This window comes from Eptesicus fuscus, chromosome 12 (assembly GCF_027574615.1).
Source record: "Eptesicus fuscus isolate TK198812 chromosome 12, DD_ASM_mEF_20220401, whole genome shotgun sequence".
Lineage (NCBI taxonomy): Eukaryota > Metazoa > Chordata > Mammalia > Chiroptera > Vespertilionidae > Eptesicus > Eptesicus fuscus.
The window spans coordinates 64,250,686-64,270,213 of record NC_072484.1 but is presented as its reverse complement, the minus strand read 5'-3'; the positions used below and the strand labels follow the sequence as shown (position 1 = coordinate 64,270,213).

Sequence of the window (19,528 nt, the reverse complement as noted above, 5' to 3'; positions counted from 1 at the left end):
TGCTTTAGATCTGTCTTTGAGTTTCTGTATTCAGAAAAAGAAGGGATTCTGCCAGCCTACTGCCTTTGGACTCGGTTGGAAGCTCTGCTTCCTTGGGTCTGCAGCCCGCCAGCCTGCCTGCAGGCTGTGGATTCGACAGCCCCCCAATTGCATGGGCCAATCAAGCTCTCTCTCCTTTGCCCTGGTTCCAGGCCTGCCAGCCACCTGCTCTGGCTCCCACATGACTGTCCAGGCCCTCATCCCTCTGGCCCAAGGTGGTCCAGACTTCATGGGACAGGTGAGACCTGGTGGTGGCCCCGGCACTGTGAAGGCAAATGCCAGACAGCCCTGTGATGCAGTGTTCGTGCCCTGCTCCCTATCTACATCTTGTGAACGTCACCCCAGTCAGCATCAAGAGGCCAGGGGCTCGGCAGACACCAGGATGCTGGAACCCTGGCTACAGAGGCCCCCTGGCAATACTGTGAATGGAGAAGTGGTGAGATGTGAGGGTTAGCTCCTTGTGAAACGAAGGCCGGGCATAAGAAAATCGCCTTTGCTTATGTGCAGGTTGAATCATAAGGGCATGCCAGTACCCTTTTGACCTGCACAGCAACTTCATATGGTTCAACGTACCATTTGCTTAAAAATGGCTGAAAGGACATGCAGGAAACAATAAAACTCATCACCAGCTGCCTGTGGCTTCCTGGCCAACAGCCTGACGGGAAGTGCACAGGAACTGGGGCGCTGAGATTTCTCAGTTTAGCGAGAGTTGTGATTTCTGTGAGCGTTTCGGGGAGGGAGGAGAGACTAGGTGACCCAGCAGCTAAGCATATGAACCAGGTGGGGGTGGGTCGGGGGACAGCTCCGGCCTTGCCGGCAAAGGAGTGGAGGGACAGGTTTGCACTGGTACATGGACCGACGTGGGGTTTCTGTTTGCACCTCACTGTGTTTCTTAAAAGATTGCAAAGTGACTGTCACACTGAAATCTGGGTAATTTTATAAAGAAGTCTAGATGTCTGGCTTCTCTTGAACAGCTCTGGAGCTCTGGCCCTTGGGCCAGCACTCCCTGGCCACAGAGGACTAGCAGGGGGCATATGCCATCCTGTTCCCTGTGCCCATCTGGCTGCCCTCATCTGTTCGCATTTGACTAGTCTATTAGCACCCGAATGGGCCACCCCAGGCTTACTAATAGTACATTTACTGAATCAGGCAGATACAAACCTTTCTTTAGAAAACCTCTTCATTTTCCAGATTAAGTCAGACTATGTACCCTGCTCCTACTCTCCCCCCTCAGAGTCTGGGCCTATTCTGGGTGCCCCTGTCCCGGAGCCATTGGGGAGCACTGCCCACCAGGCTCCAGCCACTTTTGCAGCTCCCCCAGGCCACTCACCCTTTGGAGTCCAGCCCAGACTGTTGGTCTTGATGGTGATGGCCGGGGCTGGTCAGCACCTGCCCTACCCGGATCACCTGCAGCACCCTCCAGGGCTTCCTTGGGCTTGGCCCGTCTGGAGGAAGCAGAAGAGGAGTTTCTATTTGCCCCAACCCAGGGTGGGGCCCCTCAAGCCTGGGGCAGCCACGTACCTTTGTAGCTCATCCTGCCCTTGGTCCCTGGTCCTACAGAAAGCAAGGGAGAGGTCCCTGATGGCCTCGGCTGGAACTAGGCCTGAGGCAACATTGCTTGGGGGTACAGGGTTCCCCGGGACCCCTCAGTGGCAGAAGAAGGCAGGTGCATAGGAGAAAGCCCTTGGGTTTGAGTTGAGAGCCAGCCCCATTTCCCCAAGCAGGTGCTTGTGCTGAGCCACGGGTGGCTGAGGGGTGGCTGCTGCTCCAGGAGCTCCGCAGGGTGTGGAAGTGGCCAGTCCGCGGCCTGGACACCTCCAAGGCCTCTGCTGGCTGGGGACAGGGTTAGAAGGACCCAGGGAACTATCTTCTCCTTTCAGCTACCTTTGTCACCTTGTGACAACTGAGCGTTCTCCTTGGACCTGGCGGCCTCCTTGGCCTGTCTGAGAGCCAATTGCTTCTTCTCTTGTTCTTCCAACCAGTCCTTGGGTGACAGCTTGTACAGAAAGTCCTTGCAGACCTTGTAATGTTGCAGAGTATCTTCAAATCTGGAGATTTCGCTGAGCCAGGGGAGGGGACAGGCGAGGTCAGGCTCTGTCCACTGGGAAGCCCCTCCAAGGGGGACCCCAATGCACCCTGGTCAAGAAGGGTGGGCACAGAAGCACTGTTGTGCCAGGGAGAGGATGCCCACCTTGCAGGAGCCAATGTGGGTTATACCTCCCAGAGTGACAGCCCTCAGGGACTGTCTTGCCCCTCCCAGGGTGGAGCCCAGAAGCCTCAGACCCATGTGAGCCCTGTGTCCTGGTGGTGTGGCCTCCGGAAGGTCAGTGAACCTCTCCTGGCCTCAGTCACCTCATCTGTAAGATGGGCAGCAGCCTGTAGGGTTTTGCAGCCCTGAGACGTTTAGAGCTCAGTGAAAATGGTGAGCTTTGTGTTGTGGGGAAGTACCCTTTGGCCAGGGGAGAAGTGATGAAGGGAAATGTGGGCAGGCCAGCCCAGGCCAAGTTTGCCTCTGACCTTATCTTAAAAAAAAAAAAAAAAAAAAAAAAATATTATATATATGTATATGTGTATATATACACACACACACACACACACACACACACACACACACATACACATACATACACACACACACACATACACACACACACATACACACACACACACACTAATAAAAGAGTAATATGCTAATTAGACTGGAGACCTTCCAGACATCCTTCTGGACAAAGCCAGGGACTTGGCCTGCCGACCTGCAAACTGTCCCCAGGCCCTAGCCCAGGCCACTCTGCGCCCCCAGCGAGGACCCCTGCCCCCAGCAGAGACCCCCACCCCAATGTGGGAGTGGTTGGCCTGCAACACCCCCCCCCCCAGGCCCCTTGCCCAGGCTGTCCCCACCCCCAAGGGGACCCCAACCCTGATCTGGGACCCCCTTCAGGGCAGACCAGCCAGCCCCCACCCATGCACTAGGCCTCTATCTATACTAATAAAAGGGTAATATGCTAATTAGACCAGATGTCCTCCCGGACAAAGCCATGGTGGCAGGGCCAAGGCAGAGGCAGTTAGGGGTGATCAAGCCAGCAGGGGAGAGCAGTTAGGGTGATTAGACTGGAGGGGGGGTGGTTAGGGGGATCAGGTCAGCAGGGGAGAGCAGTTAGGGAAATCAGGCCAGCAGGCAGGCGAGTGGTTAAGAGCCAGCAGTCCCAGATTGTGAGAAGGATGTCTGACTGCCAGTTTAGGCCCGATCCTGCAGGAATTGATTCTCCTCTAAACTGGCAGTCAGACATTCCCCAAGGGGTCCCAGATTAGAGAGGGAGCAGGCTGGGCTAAGGGACACCCCCCCTCCCGTGCACAAATTTAATGCACCAGGCTTCTAGTCTGTCTATCTATCTATCTATCTATCTATCTATCTATCTATCTATCTATCCTATCTAATAAAAGAGTAATATTCAAATTGACCATCACCCCAACACACAAGATGGCTGCCCCCATGTGGACACAAAATGGCCACCACAAGATGGCCAGCAGAAGAGGGAAGTTGGGAGGGACCAGGCCTACAAGGGAGGGCAGTTAGAGGTGACCAGGCTGGCAGAGGAGGGAAGTTGGGGGCGACCGGGCCTGCAGGGGAAGGCAGTTGGGGGGGACCCAGGCCTGCAGGGGAGAGCAGTTGGGGGTGACCAGGCCTTCAGGGGAGGGCAGTTAGGGGTGACTAGACCTGCAGGGGAGGGCAGTTAGGGGTTACCAGGCCTGTATGGGAGGGCAGTTAGGGGCAATTAGGCTGGCAGGGGAGTGGTTAGGGGGTGATCAGGCTGGCAGGCAGAAGTGGTTAGGGGCAATCAGGAAGGCAGGCAGGCGAGCAGTTGGGAGCCAGCAGTCCTGGATTGTGAGAGGGATGTCCCAGATTGGAGAGGGTGCAGGCTGGGCTGAGGGACCCCCCCCCCCCCATGCACGAATTTCATGCACTGGGCCTCTAGTATATATATATTTAGTGATTTCAGAGAGGAAGGGAGAGGGAGAGAGAAATAGAAACATCAGTGATGAGAGAGCATCATTGATTGGTCAAGCCCTGGCCAGGAATTGAACATGACCTCCTGGTTCATAGGTCCATGCTCAACCACTGAGCCACGCCCACCAGGCAGCCTCTGACCTTACCTTTTGATATTCATGATCTGGGTGGTCAGATCTCGAATTTCAGTGATCTTCTCTATCTTCACTTTGGTCTCCTTCTCTGCCCTGAGGGTAGGGTGGGCAGGGAGCAAATCTCAGACTGTTAAGAGGCCAAACTGCTCTCAGGCCAGGCTGGAGGGGGGGGAGCTACCAGGAGCCTGGTTTGGGGTCCAGGGTGGAGGCGGGGGCTGAGGCTGGGTGCAGGTTAGGTCGGGTGGTTTGCACAGGCCCAGGGGACCCTGGGGGTATGGCCAACAAGCCCCTTTGGCCACAGGCTCACTCTTTCAGGGCCTGCACTGAGCTGCGGTCATTCTCCCTGAGGAACTCATCGAACAGGGCCGAATCCTTCTCCAGGGACTTCTCAGCCTGCTCCAGCTCCGCCTCCTCCTTAGTTGCCAGCATCTCTAGCCGCTGGATCTCGCTCCGCTTCATATCCAGGGCATACTGATGGCCACCAGAGCAGGGATTACACTCCCCACCGGACAGCCCACCCAGGTCCCCCCTTCATGGGAGCAGACGGGCCTACCTGGAGGAGGAACATTTGCCGCTTCTGGTTGATGTACTTGTGTATGCTGTCAGAATCCTCTTTCTTTTCTGCAAGGAGAGGAGGGAGGCATCTGGGGGTGGGCAGTGGGAGAGAGACTCAGGTGTGGCTGAGGATGGGCGCACAGGAAGAGGGGCTGGTCAGCTGCTCCTGGTGCAATGCAGCGCCATCACAGGGGCTGTGGGAGAGCCAGCCCCGCCTCCGGCAAAGGCAGAGAAGGCTCTGCTGACAGGTCACACCTCCATGCCTGCAGCGGGTCCAGGTGGGAAGAGCCTCTCTTGCTGTCGCGCTCCTCACACCTGGAATGATACTCTGGAGACCGCCACCCTGGAAGTTTCACCCAACTGGACTTCCTAACAAAAGGCCTATTGCCAGGACCTGAGAGGAAATGTGGCAGGATGATCTCAACTGGGGGTGCCCTAAGCCCCCAGGGCCCAACTTGGGCAGCAGCTAAGTCTACACTGCCAGGGTTTCCCCAGGGGGGAGGACATGAGGGTGGGCTCCTGGATAACCTTCCAGAGGACAAGCAGAGAGGCAGCATGGTGAGGCCACCGGCCGTGGGGGCCTCTTTCCTTGGCCTTTCTGGAAAGGAAGACCTAGGCACTCCCCAACTTTGGAGAGCCCGGGGACTGTGGGAAGGACTGCAGAACCACATGGCTCTGACTTGTCCCTCCAATCCTCTCCCTTCCAAAAGCTGGTGTGCTGCAGGGATCCTGCTTTAAGTCTAGATGCCTGGCAGCGAACCCACTAGGTCCCTGCCTCCTGGTCCACCCTGGGGAAGTCGCTGCCCTCAAGGAGACCCAGCTCCTCACTGGAAGCCAAAGCTGGACACTGACAAGTCTTTTGTGCAAACGCCCTGGGTCCAGGCTTCCCCATCCAGGTGCCACCTGCCTCTCCTAGGTCTTAGGAATAGAGGGCGAAGGCAGAAAGAAAGCACATGCTGTGCTGCTCCCCCCATGCAGAGCTTGGTACACAATCGTCGAAGCAAGCACAGGGTTTCGTACCCCAAAGAACAAGCCATGGTATCAGGGTGGAGACTGGGGTCTCCTTATGTATACTCGTATATTCATATCCAGTACACCCGTAGGCCTGGGGGTTCCAGAACTGGCTGATCCCAACTACTACTGTCTAGCTTAGTGATATTATACTTTATCATCTGGGTTGGTAGAATATTAATGCGTTTTCAGTACTGTAGATTTCCTACTGGGTTACAAAAATAACTGCCCATGTGCACGCACACACACACACATGCATGCACACACCCACACAAACACACACAGTTCTTTCTCACTATGTGCAGTGTTTGACGAGGTTGAACCCCCAACCATGAGGTTGCTACCGTCATCAGCCAGGAGAGGAGACTGCAGTGGGAAGGAGTTAGCTAACTTGGCCAGGATGGTGCCGCCATTGAGACCTGAACCCAGGCAATCTAGTTCTACGCTGACTTGTTATCTCCATGTTAAATGCCTTTGTTTATACAACCCGCATTCATCGTGCCTGGTCAACACTCAGAATGCATGCAGTGCTGGGGTCCAGAGGCTTTTGGATTTGCACTCCATCCGGAACTGATCTCTGTGACCCGGAAGGCAGGGGTCAGACAGGAAAGGCCCCCGCCCCCACTGCACCGCAGCCCCCCCCTCTGCAGCACTGCCCTCCCATGGAGGCACAGACCCGATGTCGGGGAGGGAGGAGCAGTACCTTTGGTCATGGCCAGCTTCCAGGAGGTGTGGTCCTCCTGGAAGGCGCTCATCTGCTGGGCCTCGGCCAGGGCACGCGCCTCCTGGTCATCCGCCCGGTCCTGCAGCTGCAGCTCACGCAGCAGGCTGGTGTGCTTGGCCAACACTTTGGAGGAGTAGGTCATCTTCTGGTGCAACCGCAGCATCTTCTTCTTCTGCCGCTCCTGGGGGGCGGGCGGGTCAGGCGAGGTCTCCCAGTGCCAGCCTCCACACCGCCTTCCCCCTCTCCTGGGCCCAGTTGCCGCCTCCCGCGTTGTCCCGTGCACGGTCGTATGGACTTGAGGTGGTGCGCACTTAGTCAGGCAGGGTGGGGGGTGCCCAGGTGCCAAGCGCAGGAAAGACTGTGGAGCTGTGTGTGTGTGTGTGGGGGGGGGAGCACCCTGGGGTTCTGCCCACGACTGCCCGTTTCAGAGGGAGTGGGCAGGGCTGGCCTCCGGAGAGCCCCGTGCAGGAGGGCGGCCGGATGAGGACAGGCTGCCTGCCAGGTGATATGCATTCTAGATCAGCAGTTAGGGGACACACTCACTAAAAGATGACTCTTGGTTTATCTGAAATTCACACTTAAACTTGTATCGTGATATGCTAAGTCCAACATCCCAAGGTTCGGGGAAATTAGATCTGAGTTTCCAAAAGAAACTTGCAAACCTGAGTTTGATCTGCAAACTTGTCAGCCAGTGTTGGGGCCATGCTGTCATGGGGTTCTGCACCTCCCCAGCTCTTCTCCACCTGCCCTGACCTGTGGCCCCAGCCTTGCACTTCGGGGGATCCCAGGATGGGAGGGGGGTTGGGGTCCCTTCTTCGCAGAGGCCTCGTTTAGATCTCTGGCTTCGGGGGTGCCCTGACTCTTCTGTTCAGACCCCGGGGGTCTCCACACCCCTCATGGGGTGGGCTGGGATCAGAGAGGCCTCATGTGAACTCTTCATGGGGCCTTTCCTGGGTAGGTTCTATTTCCTGCTGGGCCTGGCAGGTACAAAACCCAATTCAGCCTCTAAAGAACGCTGCTTAGGGAAAACCTAGCTGTGGCAGGATCTGGTGTGAGCCCTTGATTACAACAAAATCGGGGAAATGTCACCCTCTAGAATCCCAGCGGCAGAAGACCTGTGTTTAGAAGATATTGAGTAGCTGCTTTTGATCATGGTGAGGTTGGGGGGGCTCTGTGGGGCAGGGTGGGGTCGGAGTGTGAGGTTGGAGAGCTCTGCTGGGGTGTGGGGAGGAGTGTGAGGTTGCAGGGGCTTTTGGAGGAAGACGGAGGTAGCCCCGAAGCAGGGCCACGCTGGCAGAAGAAGAGGGAATTCTGCACTGGTGAGCTCTCTAAGTCAAGGTCAGAGAAGGTCTGGGTGTGTGTTTGCAGTATCTCCCCACTCTGGAGGCCTCAGGGGAGTATGAGCTGCTCAGTGTGGCTTTTCATGAGCTTCCTTCTAGGGCATGAGTGGGTGCACAGCATGGCATGAGTTGGGGGAACATTGATGGAGGGTGGCCCTCCCAGAGTCTCTAAGCCAGAGGTTTGGGGTGTCAGGACTGGTTGGAGTTGCAGTGGGAGCCACAGCTCTACGCAATCTCAGACTCTGAGCCCTGAAGTGGGGTGGACAGAGCCAGCCCAGGAGGGAGCTTGAGACACTGGCCGTGAGAGTATGACCAGAAACATGGCCTGTGCTGGCCACTTCCCAGGGAAGATGCACACCTGGTGCTCTCCCCAAGCCTCGCTGCAATGAGGCTTGCTTGCTTTGGCTGGCCGTGCCGTGGCAGGGTGTATGTGTGTGGGGTTGGGCTGGAGGGGGGGGGCGGGCAAAGGGGGGCAGCTGTCTGGGCACATGAGCTCTTGGGATTGGGAGGCAAGAGAGACTATGCTGGGGTGGAGACAAGGCACAGCCTGGGGGTCAGGGCTGGCCCCGGGACTCCCAGGCACTGCTGAGGGGCATGCAATGTGTATGTGCACATGCCTGTGTGCATATCTGGCCTCTAAGAATTCCAACCAGTTGACTGTGCAAGGCCACAGCAGTGGGGGCCAGTTGTGGGGGGGATTTCCCCGGGGGAGGTGAGAGGGTCCCTGAGGTCTGAGATGGGCCTTGAAGCACAGGAAAAGCCTCAGAAGGGGATGGCATCTCATGCAAGGGACAGCAGAAGCCAAGGCGTGGTAGCAGAGGCTGTGGCCACAGCAGCTCCCAGGAGCCCAGCCTGACAAAGGCCCAGGCACAATGGTGATGGAACTGGGGGACAGTGGGACAGGTCAGAGACCTGAGAGCCAGGGGGAGTTTCCCGTTGATTTTGTAGGAAATGGTGAGCCCTTCTAGAGAGTGACCTGGGGAAAGTGCTCTTCGGAAATCGGGCTGCTGCTGCTTGTGTGAGGGAAGAAAGCACCGGGGCAGGCCTTGGTCCTGCATACTCACGGAGTGAAACTTATTCCGCTCCTGGTCTCTGAGCAGGAAGAAGTCCACGTTCCCAGACATATGGAAAGGGTTAGCTGAACGGTCCGGAACAACCACAGCCACTGGGGAGGGAAATACCTCATTGGAGGGACGAGCCAGCTCTTTCCAGCTGAGGTCTGTGCCTCTGGGGTCCCAGCACCCTCCCAGCCCAGTCTAGGGAGCTTCCGTGAAAGCATGAGCAAGTGGCAAGTGTTCTCTTGGGCCCGGCTGTGCCTGAAGTCCACCCCTGGGCCTTCCAGCTCCGTGAACTCAACCTCGTTGGTGTTGGGCTTCTGTTCCTGGCACCTGAAAGAGACCCGGTGAACACAGCCCCTTCTGCCTCAGACACCTGCTATGTCCCTGGCCCTCTGTCCTCTCTCATTTAAAGTCTCAGGAACTCCTACTCTGTAGAGGGGGGAAGGGAGAGCCTGCTGACTCCAGTGCAGAGGCGCCTGCCTGTCAGTGGGACGTGAGCACTCTAGGTGAATATGCTTTGTCCTTGCAGGAGTCTCCACGAGCCCTCCTCCCCCAAAGGAAGACTGAGCGTGGGGGTGGATAAAGGCAATGTGGCTGAGGCCTGGAGAGGCCGTGTAAGAATTTGGGAGGTGGGGACTTCCAAGGACCCCAATTCTGCTATCCCCACCCCCAGGGCTTAGGGAGAGAGGTTCCTTCAGCTCAGCTCAGAGCGTGTCAGGGAGGACAGAAGCCAAAAGGACCCAAACAAAGGCCTTAAAAATATGGTTGCTTTCCCCACTACCCTTGATAGAAAAGAAACAGGGTTCATTGGAAACAAAACGTTCTTGAAAGTGAAAGAGAATGAGATAAAAATAAAAACCAACTTCGCTTTGAATTAGCTGCTGGTAACATTTTTGAGGGTGTTTTCTTCTAGTACTTTTCAACATACAATTTTAATAATTCCACATATTCCTTTGGAAAGGACACTTTACCATCAGCAGTTCCCTGTGAAGTTACTAGTTCTTTGTGGACCTTGTAAGCAAACATTAAGGGCTGCAGTGACACGCCATGCCATCAGGGTGCACTCGCCATGGGATGTGTAGCAATTCATAGCACCCCGACATCCTGAGGACATCACGGCCACCACTGGCCGGTTCTTGGGAACTGATTTTCCAAAGGGAGACGAGAGGCCAAGGGCTGTAGGCAGTTTCCAGGCTTCGGAAACATGCTGACCTGCCTTCTGGACGGAGGTCTATCTCATCTTGCACCCTTATCAGCAAAAGGAGGGCACCGTTAAAGGGGTTCAAAGTCATGATCGTCTCAAAATACCTCTGCACAAGACACTTATTCCCAAGAGGAAAGGGGCTGTACAGTGGGGAAGCCTGGTAGGCTCCACGTCACGCAAGTGCCCGAAGTGAGCATTGGCAGGAGAGAGAGAGGTTGGCACTCTTTCCAAAGGGAGCCCAGCACGTCGCTCAGACATTCTTGCCTGGGACGCTTCCTCTGCAGTCTATCCTGAGGAGGGGTCGGAAAAGCCCAAAGTCAGGGGCAGTCTATATCTTCGTACTATTCTTTCAACTTTTCTGTAAGACTTAAGTCCTGTCAAAACACAGAGTTGAAAAAAGTGAGCTATGCTCAGAATGGGAAGGACAAAGGTTATCTGCTCCTTGGCCCACGGCCGGGAGGAAGTCAGAAGGGCCTCCAGTCAGTTCGCAGCTTGGCTCCTGAGGAGGGAGCAGGGCCTGCACCCCAACCTCTGCTTCTCATGTCACACCTTCTCCTTCTGCCCCTCCTGCTTCCCTCTTAGAAGGACCCTTGTGATGACACTGAGCACCCCATCTGGATAGTCCCGGATCTTCTCCCCATCTCCAGACCCTTCACTTAATCACATCAGCCAAGTCCCTTTGCCATGTAAGGGATTAGTTACAGGCTTGGGGATTCAGATGCAGACATCTCTGGGGGTCCCTTCTCAGGCCACATCAGTCCCCTTTATCAGACCTCTCTATCCCTAGGTTGCTAAGACTTTTATTCAAAATGTTTTTAATTTTATCAAATACTTATACTGCATCTATTGAAATGATCATATAATTCTCTCTCTCATTCTCTTATGGAGTATGTACCACACTGGTTTATAAATGTTAAACTAATTGCATTTCTGGGATGATTTGCTTCAAATGATTGCCATTCTTGGTTGCGGGCTCATCTTCACATTAACACACTGATTGTCTTCACAGTAATACTAATCATCCTGTACTCATTGGACTGCAGATGCATCGTACTATTATTTGTAATAGCTAAAATCCACAGAAACAACCCAAATGTTCATCAGTTCTAGAAAGAATAATACATTGTTGGCATATGCGCGCAACAGAATACACATAGCAACAGAGAAGGGACGCCTGCTGTGTGTGTCTCACAGATGTGATGTCGAGTAAAGAAAGCCAGATCAAAAGAGCACTGAGGGATTCCAGATATGTGAGGCCCGAGATCGAATAAAATGATCCCCTGATAGCAGAGTCCCTGAAAGATAGCCCTCTTTCTCATGCTTTGGGGGAAAGAGAACTGAGCAGATGGAAATGTTCTAGATGGTGAATGGGTGGAGGGTAAGAAGTTGTATACATCTGTCAAAATTTACAAACTGGCCCTAGCCGGTGTGGCCCAGTTGATTGGAGCGTCTTCCTGTACACCAAAAGGTGGCGGGTTCGATTCCCAGTCAGAGCATATACCCAGGTTGTGGGTTCGATCCCCAGTTGGGGCCCATGCTGGAGACAGCCAATCGATGTTTCTCTCTCACATTGATGTCTATCTCTCCCTCCCCGCTTCCTCTCTATAAACCAATAAAACCAAAAAAAAAAAAATTATCCAACTATATACTTGAGATTTGTTCCTTTCACTGTATATTAATTATATCTCAGTGAAGAAACAAAACAAATCCAAAACCCAGGACGCTCACCCTTGTGTGAGGGGACAAGCACCCATCAGCAGAAGAAACTATTGAGTGGATGGCTGGGGGGGATCTGTGATGGAGGGTCAGGTGGCTAACACCTGAACCTACCATTGTAGCATGGCCAACAGGGAGGCAGCTGGGTGTGTGGGCTTCTTACAAAAGGGGGCAGGAAGCACACAGCCCACCGAGGAAGGAGTCTGTGGACAAAGAGGGACATGGATCCATCCTATCAAACATCTAGTGTCCAATTAAAAGAAATATGGCGAACAGAGATGTTCCTGTCGTTATAACGACAGCACCAGGAAGCCGAGCCACCACAAAGGACATTCTACAGGATAATTAACACCATTTTTTCCACAACTCAAGGCACAGAAAATGTAAGGTCGTGGGGGAGTGGCTATGCTAGATCAAAAGCAACAGAAGATATTCCGATCTCATTTGAATCCCGATGTAAACAAATCTTCTGGAGGGAGACATTTCTTAGATAATTGGGTAAATCTGACGATGGTCTGGTTAACTTCATTGTGGGCTGGTAAGAAAATGTTCCTGTTTTTGAAAAATGCACATTGAGGTATACAGGGATGAAATGACGCATCTGGATTTTACTTTAAAATACAAGGTATCCCGCCCCAAAATATGTACATACACTTTAACAGCTGATAGCTCAATTTTGAAAATGACATGTATTTTAATAAACACTGCCTTTATAATCATTCAAAGTGTGTGTATACATTTTTTGGGACACCCTATATTTTGTCAAAGACTGAAAAGAAAAGGAGCAAAGGGATAGATGAAGCAAAAGTGGCAAAACCTTGCCTAATGCCCAATCTGGTGACAGGCATGTGAGTTCACTGGGCTTTAGTCTCTACCTGTGGGATTTTATTTTTTAAAATATATATTTTTATTGATTTCAGAGAGGAAGGGAGAGGGAGAGAGAGATAGAAACATCAATGAGGAGAATCACTGATCGGCTGCCTCCTGCATGCCACCCACTGGGGATGGAGCCCACAACCAGGGCATGTGCCCTTGACCAAAATTGAACTTGGGACCCTTCAGTCTGCAGACAGACGACGCTCTACCCACTGAGCCAAACCAGCTAGGGTGGGGTTTTAATAATGAAAAGAAAGAGGAAATGGGGGTGGGGTGGGCTGAGGGGTGGGAGCTGGCCTGTGAAGGACAGGTGCAGGGAACATGCTCACATCTGCACACCTCTGCAGGAAGACCGGACAGGCCTGTAAGCCAGGAGTCTTGGGGGTGGGGTGGGGGCAGTACAGAAACCAGGAGGGAGTCCTGGAAGCCAGGGTGCAGAGTGACAGAGCAGGGGCTCAGAGGACGAGGCATATGCAGCTACCTGCCTACCCTTCTTCTTCCTAAATGATGGCAGCCATGCGCCTATACTCTCAGCCTCCCTTGCAGATCCTAATAGCTCTGTGACTCCCTCCCGCCCCCCCAAAAAGTAGTCAGAAATTGTTGGGTGGAGATTCTGGGAAGGATCTTTTCCCAGGGAGAGCTAAAGTGGCAGGTAGGCAGTTCTGCCCTTCTCTTCAATCCTTCTCCCTGTCTGGAATGCGATGTGATGGCTGCATCTGCAGCAGCCAGTTCGTGACCATGTGACAACCTTGCGGTTGAAAGCCCTACAGATAAAGACAGTGGAGGAGAAAGACTTAGGATGTGGTCACCTGGATGACTTTGTAGACCTGCTACTGGTGGAGCCTCATGGAGCTGTGGACTGCTCCCCACATTCCCATTCCTGCAGGAACATATCCCACTTTATGTTTCTATTATTTCAGGTCTTGGACGCCCTTTTCCTCATGGAAACGGGAGCATGGCCTCTGCCCTTCACACTGAAGCCTGGGTCTGAGGCCCCTGCAGCTGAGGGAGAGCGCCCCCACCACCTGGGACTTCAGCTCCCAGCTCCAGAGGTACCTTTGCCTTTTTTCTTATGTTTCTTTCTTTTATCTTCAAGGACTGAAGGAGAGCTCTCATCTGTGGAGTCCAGGCTGTTCTCTGGGGAGACACAAAAGTGAGGGCCACAGGAAATGACATGTTTTGTGATAGCTGTGAACACAGCATGAGGCTGGGGAGAGATCAGACATGCTTTAGCGTGGAGAGCGGCTACAGCGTTCAGACAGGTTCAAGCCTGCGACTAATGAGAGGGCACGATCCTCTCGAGGCAAAGCCACGTGCAAGTCCCAGCACAATTATAGCCAAAGGCTATGGTTTTAAGCTTGAGCTTATGGTCTGAACCTGCAGCCCCACGTGGCTGAGTGATATGGGCTTAGGGAGGTGCAGCAAGTAAATAAGGCTTAATCAGGTGCATGTAAATTGAGCAGATTCGAAAGCCACGAGAATGTTGTAAACATCTTGACCACGCCCTTACTTTGCCTCGTGGAAACTGGCTATAAAATAAAGACTCGGCTTGCAGGCTGTGGTGCTGTCTCTCCATCAGAGAGGAGCGTCCCACCTACTCCAGCTTTCCTCTCTTGTCTGTCTTTTCTCCATCCTTCACCGTCCCCTCTCAGGTTCACCCGTGGCCGTGCCGGCTCGGCACACATTAGGGCTCCAGCCTCAGCATCCTCACCTGTCTGCCTAGTGGGCTTGGCAAGCCACTCAGCTTCTCTGAGCCTCAGTTTCACATCTGAGACAATCATGCTGACTTTGCTGGGAAGTTGTAAGGATCGTGCAAGAAAATGGCCACAGAAGTTCCTAGCACACGCGCCTGGCACACAGAAGGTGCCTTCCCTTGCACACCCTTCCATTTGTCCCCGAAGAGCAGCACGGGGTTACCCAGGGAGGCCACGGGCCCTAAGCGTCTGCTTCCTGTCCGGACAGTGCTCTTGCTGTGAATTGACCAGGTTCTTCCGTCAGGGCTGGGCCCTCAGAGACTCCCACTTCCTTGTTCTCTCTTCCACTGATACCCACAGGGAAGGAGGCATGTGGCCCCACGCTTCCTTCAACCCCAACTCGGGAACCTTTTGTAGCTTGGAGACTCCAGGCTATGCCAGCCTGGAGGGCAGCTGGCCCGAGGGCAGAGGGGTGGGGGCTGCAGGAGAGTGTAGAGGTGTGCTTGGGTGGAAAGCTCAGGGAGCTGGTCCTCTTGGACCAGTGCGGGGGGAGGGGGAGCTGGGGTGATGAAGGGAAAGGGAGGGCCTGGGAGTTAAGTGGTATACCCCAAGGGCCAGGCCACGAGACAATCAATCTCTGTTGTTTAAGTCACCAGTCTGTGGTGGCACTTTGTCCTGGCAACTTTAGGACTCTGGTACATGGGGTTTCTAAGGAACCTGGCAAACTGTGATTTCTGCCTCATGGCTTGATTTAGAATCCCCCGAACCCTGGATTAACTCTAGACCTCAGGGTCCCAGGCTCCCCAGGCTGCCTTTGGGCCCGGAGAGAGCCCATGCCAGCTGGGTACTGGGCACTTACTGGTGTTCACCATGTCCTTGGAGACCATAGTAGACAGGACCTTGGACGTCCCTGCAGAGGAACAAGGGCTTGCTGCAAAACCGGACCTCGGCTAAAGGAGGTTCCAACCTGGGGAATGACACAGAGTTTGAGCCAGATGGCCTCCAGGCCCACAGCCTCCCTCCGCCCGGGGCGGCTGAGAACAGCTGGCATTTACTGAGAGCTCACCATGTGGCCAACACCTGCAGCTCCCGCTCTTCCCAACCCGCACCCCGTCCTCTCTCCCCTCTCTGACTCGCTAGAACACACCAACCATGCTCTGCCCCAAGGTCTTTGCATTTGCTGCCTCCTCAGCCAGAACTGTTCTCCCACCCCCAGCTCCCACACTCCCTTCTGATCTGAGCTCACAGGTCACCCCTCCAGAGAAGCCTTCCTCATCCCCCATCTAAAGTGGGTTCTTTACCCGCACCCCCGTGTGACCTCACTTTATTTTCTTCTCTGCAATCACCCACTGTCGGTTTATCGCTTTAAAAAAAAATCAGCTTATTGCCCTTAGAATTAAGCTCCATGAGAACAGGGGTTCTTTTCTGATCTGTAGCTCATATGCTTATATCAAAGCGCCTGGCACGTCTCTAACATTGACTGTCTTTTCATTTTGCAAAGGAAGAAACAAAGGAGAGATCCGGAGAGGTGTCCTAAGTCACACAGCCAGGAAGGGCCGAAGCTGGGATTCCAGTCCAAAATTCCTTGACTCCGTGCCCTTCCAGCCACAGTCCTGCTCGGTTCTCACGGACAGGAATCCAGAGAGGCCCCGGCTAGTAGGACCTGGTCTCCCCATCCCAGCTCGGCGGCGGGGACCATGGACAGAGGGATGTCTGGGTGAGCGATAAAGCAAGTATGGCGACAAGGAAGGAAGGGCGGGGAGCCTTGCAAAAGGGGTCTTGCGATTTGGCCCAGAGCTCACCCTGACCCCGCGTGCCCCCCATCACAGCCCCGGGCGCACCCACCAGCCTCGCGCACCGGGCTTGATCCTAAGCTTCGGCGCCAGGTTCCAAGGCTCAGAGCGCGCCGGCCTTTGGTTTACGTTGTCACAGCAACCATTCTCCTGGCCACTGGCGTCGTGACGTCACAAGAGCCGCGGAGGCGGGCTGCGGGGCGGGGCCTGTGGGCCGCAGGGTGGGGTAAGGACGGAGCGCAGACTCCCACCACTTCCATTCCTGGGGCGCCACCAGGTCGGTGCCGGGCCCAGGATGGGGTCTGGTGAACAGGAGTGTCCTTCCTCTGTCCTTCATTATTACTCACTGTCCTCCGGCTCTTTTTCACCCCCCGACTCATTGACTCCACGTGTGCCTTCGCATGTAAGTGGTCCTTTGGGCAGAGTGGACCTCACTTTCTCCAGGGGCGGTTCTTAAAGCGTAGTCCTGGGACCTGCAGCTTCAGAAATGCTGGAGACCCGTTAGAGAAGCAAATGTTGGCCGGCTCCGTCAGAAGCTCTGGGCGGAGCCAGCATCTGAGTCGTGGCCAGCCCTCCTCCCTGGGACTCCCCAGCTGAGGCTGGGAGCCACTGCCCCAGAGGCTGTGTGAGACCCGGAATAAAGACACACAGTAACAAGCTCTATCAGTAAACAGAGGGGAGGAGCCAAGGTGATCGAGAGCTGGGATCCAGTTTTATCACCAGATCCACCAGCTGTTGAGCTACAGGCACGAGGGCAGTGGTTCCCAACCTGTTTTTGGCCATGCCCCACCTGAACATCTCTAAAATCCTGATGCCCCCCCCCCCTCCTGCGGCATATAATTCTTATTATTCAAAAAGTGAATTCCTATTCACGTGGAGGAAGCCTAAAAGGCCATTAACTTGGACTAAACAAGCTTCCAAAGAACATGGCATCCATGAAAGAGAAAAATAAAAAAACGAAAGGACAGTTGAAGTACTGAGGAAGAAATCACTAAGAAATTGTTAAAAAAAATAATATGAAGTGATATAAAAAATAGCAAATAAAGTTTCAAAACATATAACAGAACTGAAATGCATAAATATGTCACAATATGTATTCATATTCTGTATATGAAGCCCCCAGAACCATAAGAAATGCAAAATATTCACTGTTAACAACTCATTCTCTAATTGCCCCCCTTAAAAATCAAATTGCCCCTGTGGGGCATGTGCCCCACGTTGGGAACCACTGCGCTAGGGTCTTATTTCTTTCCCAGAAACTTTGGGCCCAGGTCCCCAAAAAGCAGCCAGACCTCTCCTTGAGTTCTGACCATGGTCACCAGATTTTTCCCATGCATCTAGGGGATTTATGGATAGATAAAGGCTCTTTGGAGTTGGGGACACAGGGTTCTGTCTTTTTAAGGACATTTAGGGGTCTCTGGAGTAGTCTGCAGGCTAGTAATGTGGTGCCAGTGAGAATGCTGGCCTCTCGCTCTGCCCAAGGCAGGTGGTGTGGGTGGGGCCTGTGGGCCACAGGGTGGGGTGAGGGGGGAGAGCCAGGGTGGGAGTGTGGAGGGGCTCCTGGAGGTGGGAGGAGTGGGGATGCCTGAATCAGCACTGGAGGACAGCGTCCCACTGGCAGTGACAGCAGCCACAATGGGCTTTGTACTGGGAGGAAGGAAGATTTATTGTGTTAAGCCACATATGTGATTTGTGCGCGTGCATGTGCGTGCATATGTGCGTGGGGGAGTGTTTATTACAGCAGCCAGCGTTAATATACCCTAAAGAGACAAGTGTCTCCTCCAACCCCCAGGATAGAGGCTCCTTACATTGTCACCCAAAGTCCTCGGTGATCTAGCCCCTGACTGTGTCTAGTCTTACCTCCCTTCTAACTGTCACAGACGAGCAGCACAGGAAGCTGTGAACTAAAGTTAGATTTATTTATTTTTTTTAGTTAGAATTCAGCAAGTACTTTGTTAACTAGTGACTGAGGTAGGAAAGCAAAAAGTTTTGAAATGATTTGTCTCAAGCACCAGAAATTCTGATGAGACTTTTAGGAATCTGGAAAAGAGATAACCCAGAGAGAGAAAAGCAACAAGGCATACTTCCAATTCATGGTTATCACCAGGAAGTTTATGGACCATTGTGAATTTCCCATGAGCCCTTCCATGGTCTTTCTGTGCGCCAGGCCCTGTTCTCTGTGCTGCAGCCCATTTAACGCAGACCACCCAGGGCAGTAGGTCCTGTTATTACCATCGCCTTCACACGAGGGAGGAGACTGAGTCACTGTGAGGTTGACAGATGTGCCCAGCAGAGCCAGGGGCGCCAGAGACGGGATTCGCTGGCAGGGGAGTTCATCTTTGCTCTCAACCACACACACACACACACACACTGCCTCTCACCAGGAATTGCTCTATAATTTTATATAATTATTAAAAAACAATTATGCATATACTTTGAAAAAAGCCCAAGAAGTCCAATGGCGTAGTTCACATTAAGACACGTTCTCTGGTCAGTGTGTTTCTGGATTTGGTGTGGCTGTGAGTTATTTAGAAGGTTAGAAAGAAAACCATCTAGAAAAAGTGTCCTCCTGTTTTCCAGACCGAAGACTGACTGATACTCAGAAGACAGGCAAGAGAGCATGACGGCTAAGGAGGGGCAGTGGCCTCAGTCCAGGCTGGGGCCAAATCCCAGCTCTGTCCCTCACTGGCTATGTGACTTTGGGCAAGTTATTTAAGTGCTCTGGGCCTCACTTTCCTCATCTATAAAGTGGAAATATCGGTAATGACCTGGGAGGGATCTGGTGTGGCTAACACAGAGCCTGGCATCTATTGGGCCTCAATAATGCTTGCCTGCTAATATTATATTATGGTCTGAGGGGTTGTTAACTAGAGTCACCATCCTGTACATTTCACCCCAGGACCTATTTATTTTATAACTAGAATTTTGTACCTTTTGAACCTCTTTATCCATTTTGCTTCTCTCCCAACTCCTACCTCGGACAACTTTTCTCTGCATCTATGAGTTTTGTTTTAGGTTTCATACATAAGTGAGATCGTACAGTTTTTGTCTTTCTCTATGTGACTTATTCCACTTAGCCCTCAGGTCCATCCATGTCACAAATGGCAAGATTTCCTTCTTTTTCACTTGGCAAAGAAGCTGAGTAGATATACAAAGCTGAGTACATGTTTTCCAAAGAAGGTACACAAGTGGCTGGTAAGCACATGAAAGATGCCCAACTTCACTAACTTTAGGGAAATAAAGTCAAAACCACAAGGAGGTACCACTTCATACCCACTAGAATGGCTATCATAAGAAAAGACGTAACTAGTTGGTGAGGGTGTGGAGAAACTGGAATCCCCATGCACAGCTGGTGAGAATGTAAAATGGTGCAGTCGC

General features: G+C 53.1%; 1 protein-coding gene across 2 annotated transcripts in view; it reads right to left on the bottom strand.

Annotated features, from left to right (window-relative positions):
- Positions 1-16,280, bottom strand: part of CFAP100 (cilia and flagella associated protein 100) — a 30,296-nt gene extending 14,016 nt beyond the window's left edge. Inside the window, exons 1-11 of one of the 2 annotated variants that reach the window (XM_054724396.1) lie at positions 16,203-16,280; positions 15,217-15,324; positions 13,720-13,800; positions 8,874-8,974; positions 6,449-6,650; positions 4,733-4,800; positions 4,487-4,650; positions 4,192-4,272; positions 1,924-2,099; positions 1,561-1,593; positions 1,370-1,484 (exon numbers count right to left, since the gene is read on the bottom strand). In XM_054724396.1, coding sequence (XP_054580371.1) covers positions 1,370-1,484; positions 1,561-1,593; positions 1,924-2,099; positions 4,192-4,272; positions 4,487-4,650; positions 4,733-4,800; positions 6,449-6,650; positions 8,874-8,974; positions 13,720-13,800; positions 15,217-15,244 — 1,049 coding nt within the window. In that variant the 5' untranslated portion in view covers positions 15,245-15,324; positions 16,203-16,280. Of the gene's footprint in view, positions 1-1,369; positions 1,485-1,560; positions 1,594-1,923; positions 2,100-4,191; positions 4,273-4,486; positions 4,651-4,732; positions 4,801-6,448; positions 6,651-8,873; positions 8,975-13,719; positions 13,801-15,216; positions 15,325-15,680; positions 15,861-16,202 lie in introns of those variants that run through there. The other variant, XM_054724397.1, reaches the window with a different exon arrangement.
- Positions 16,281-19,528: the final 3,248 nt, after the last annotated feature.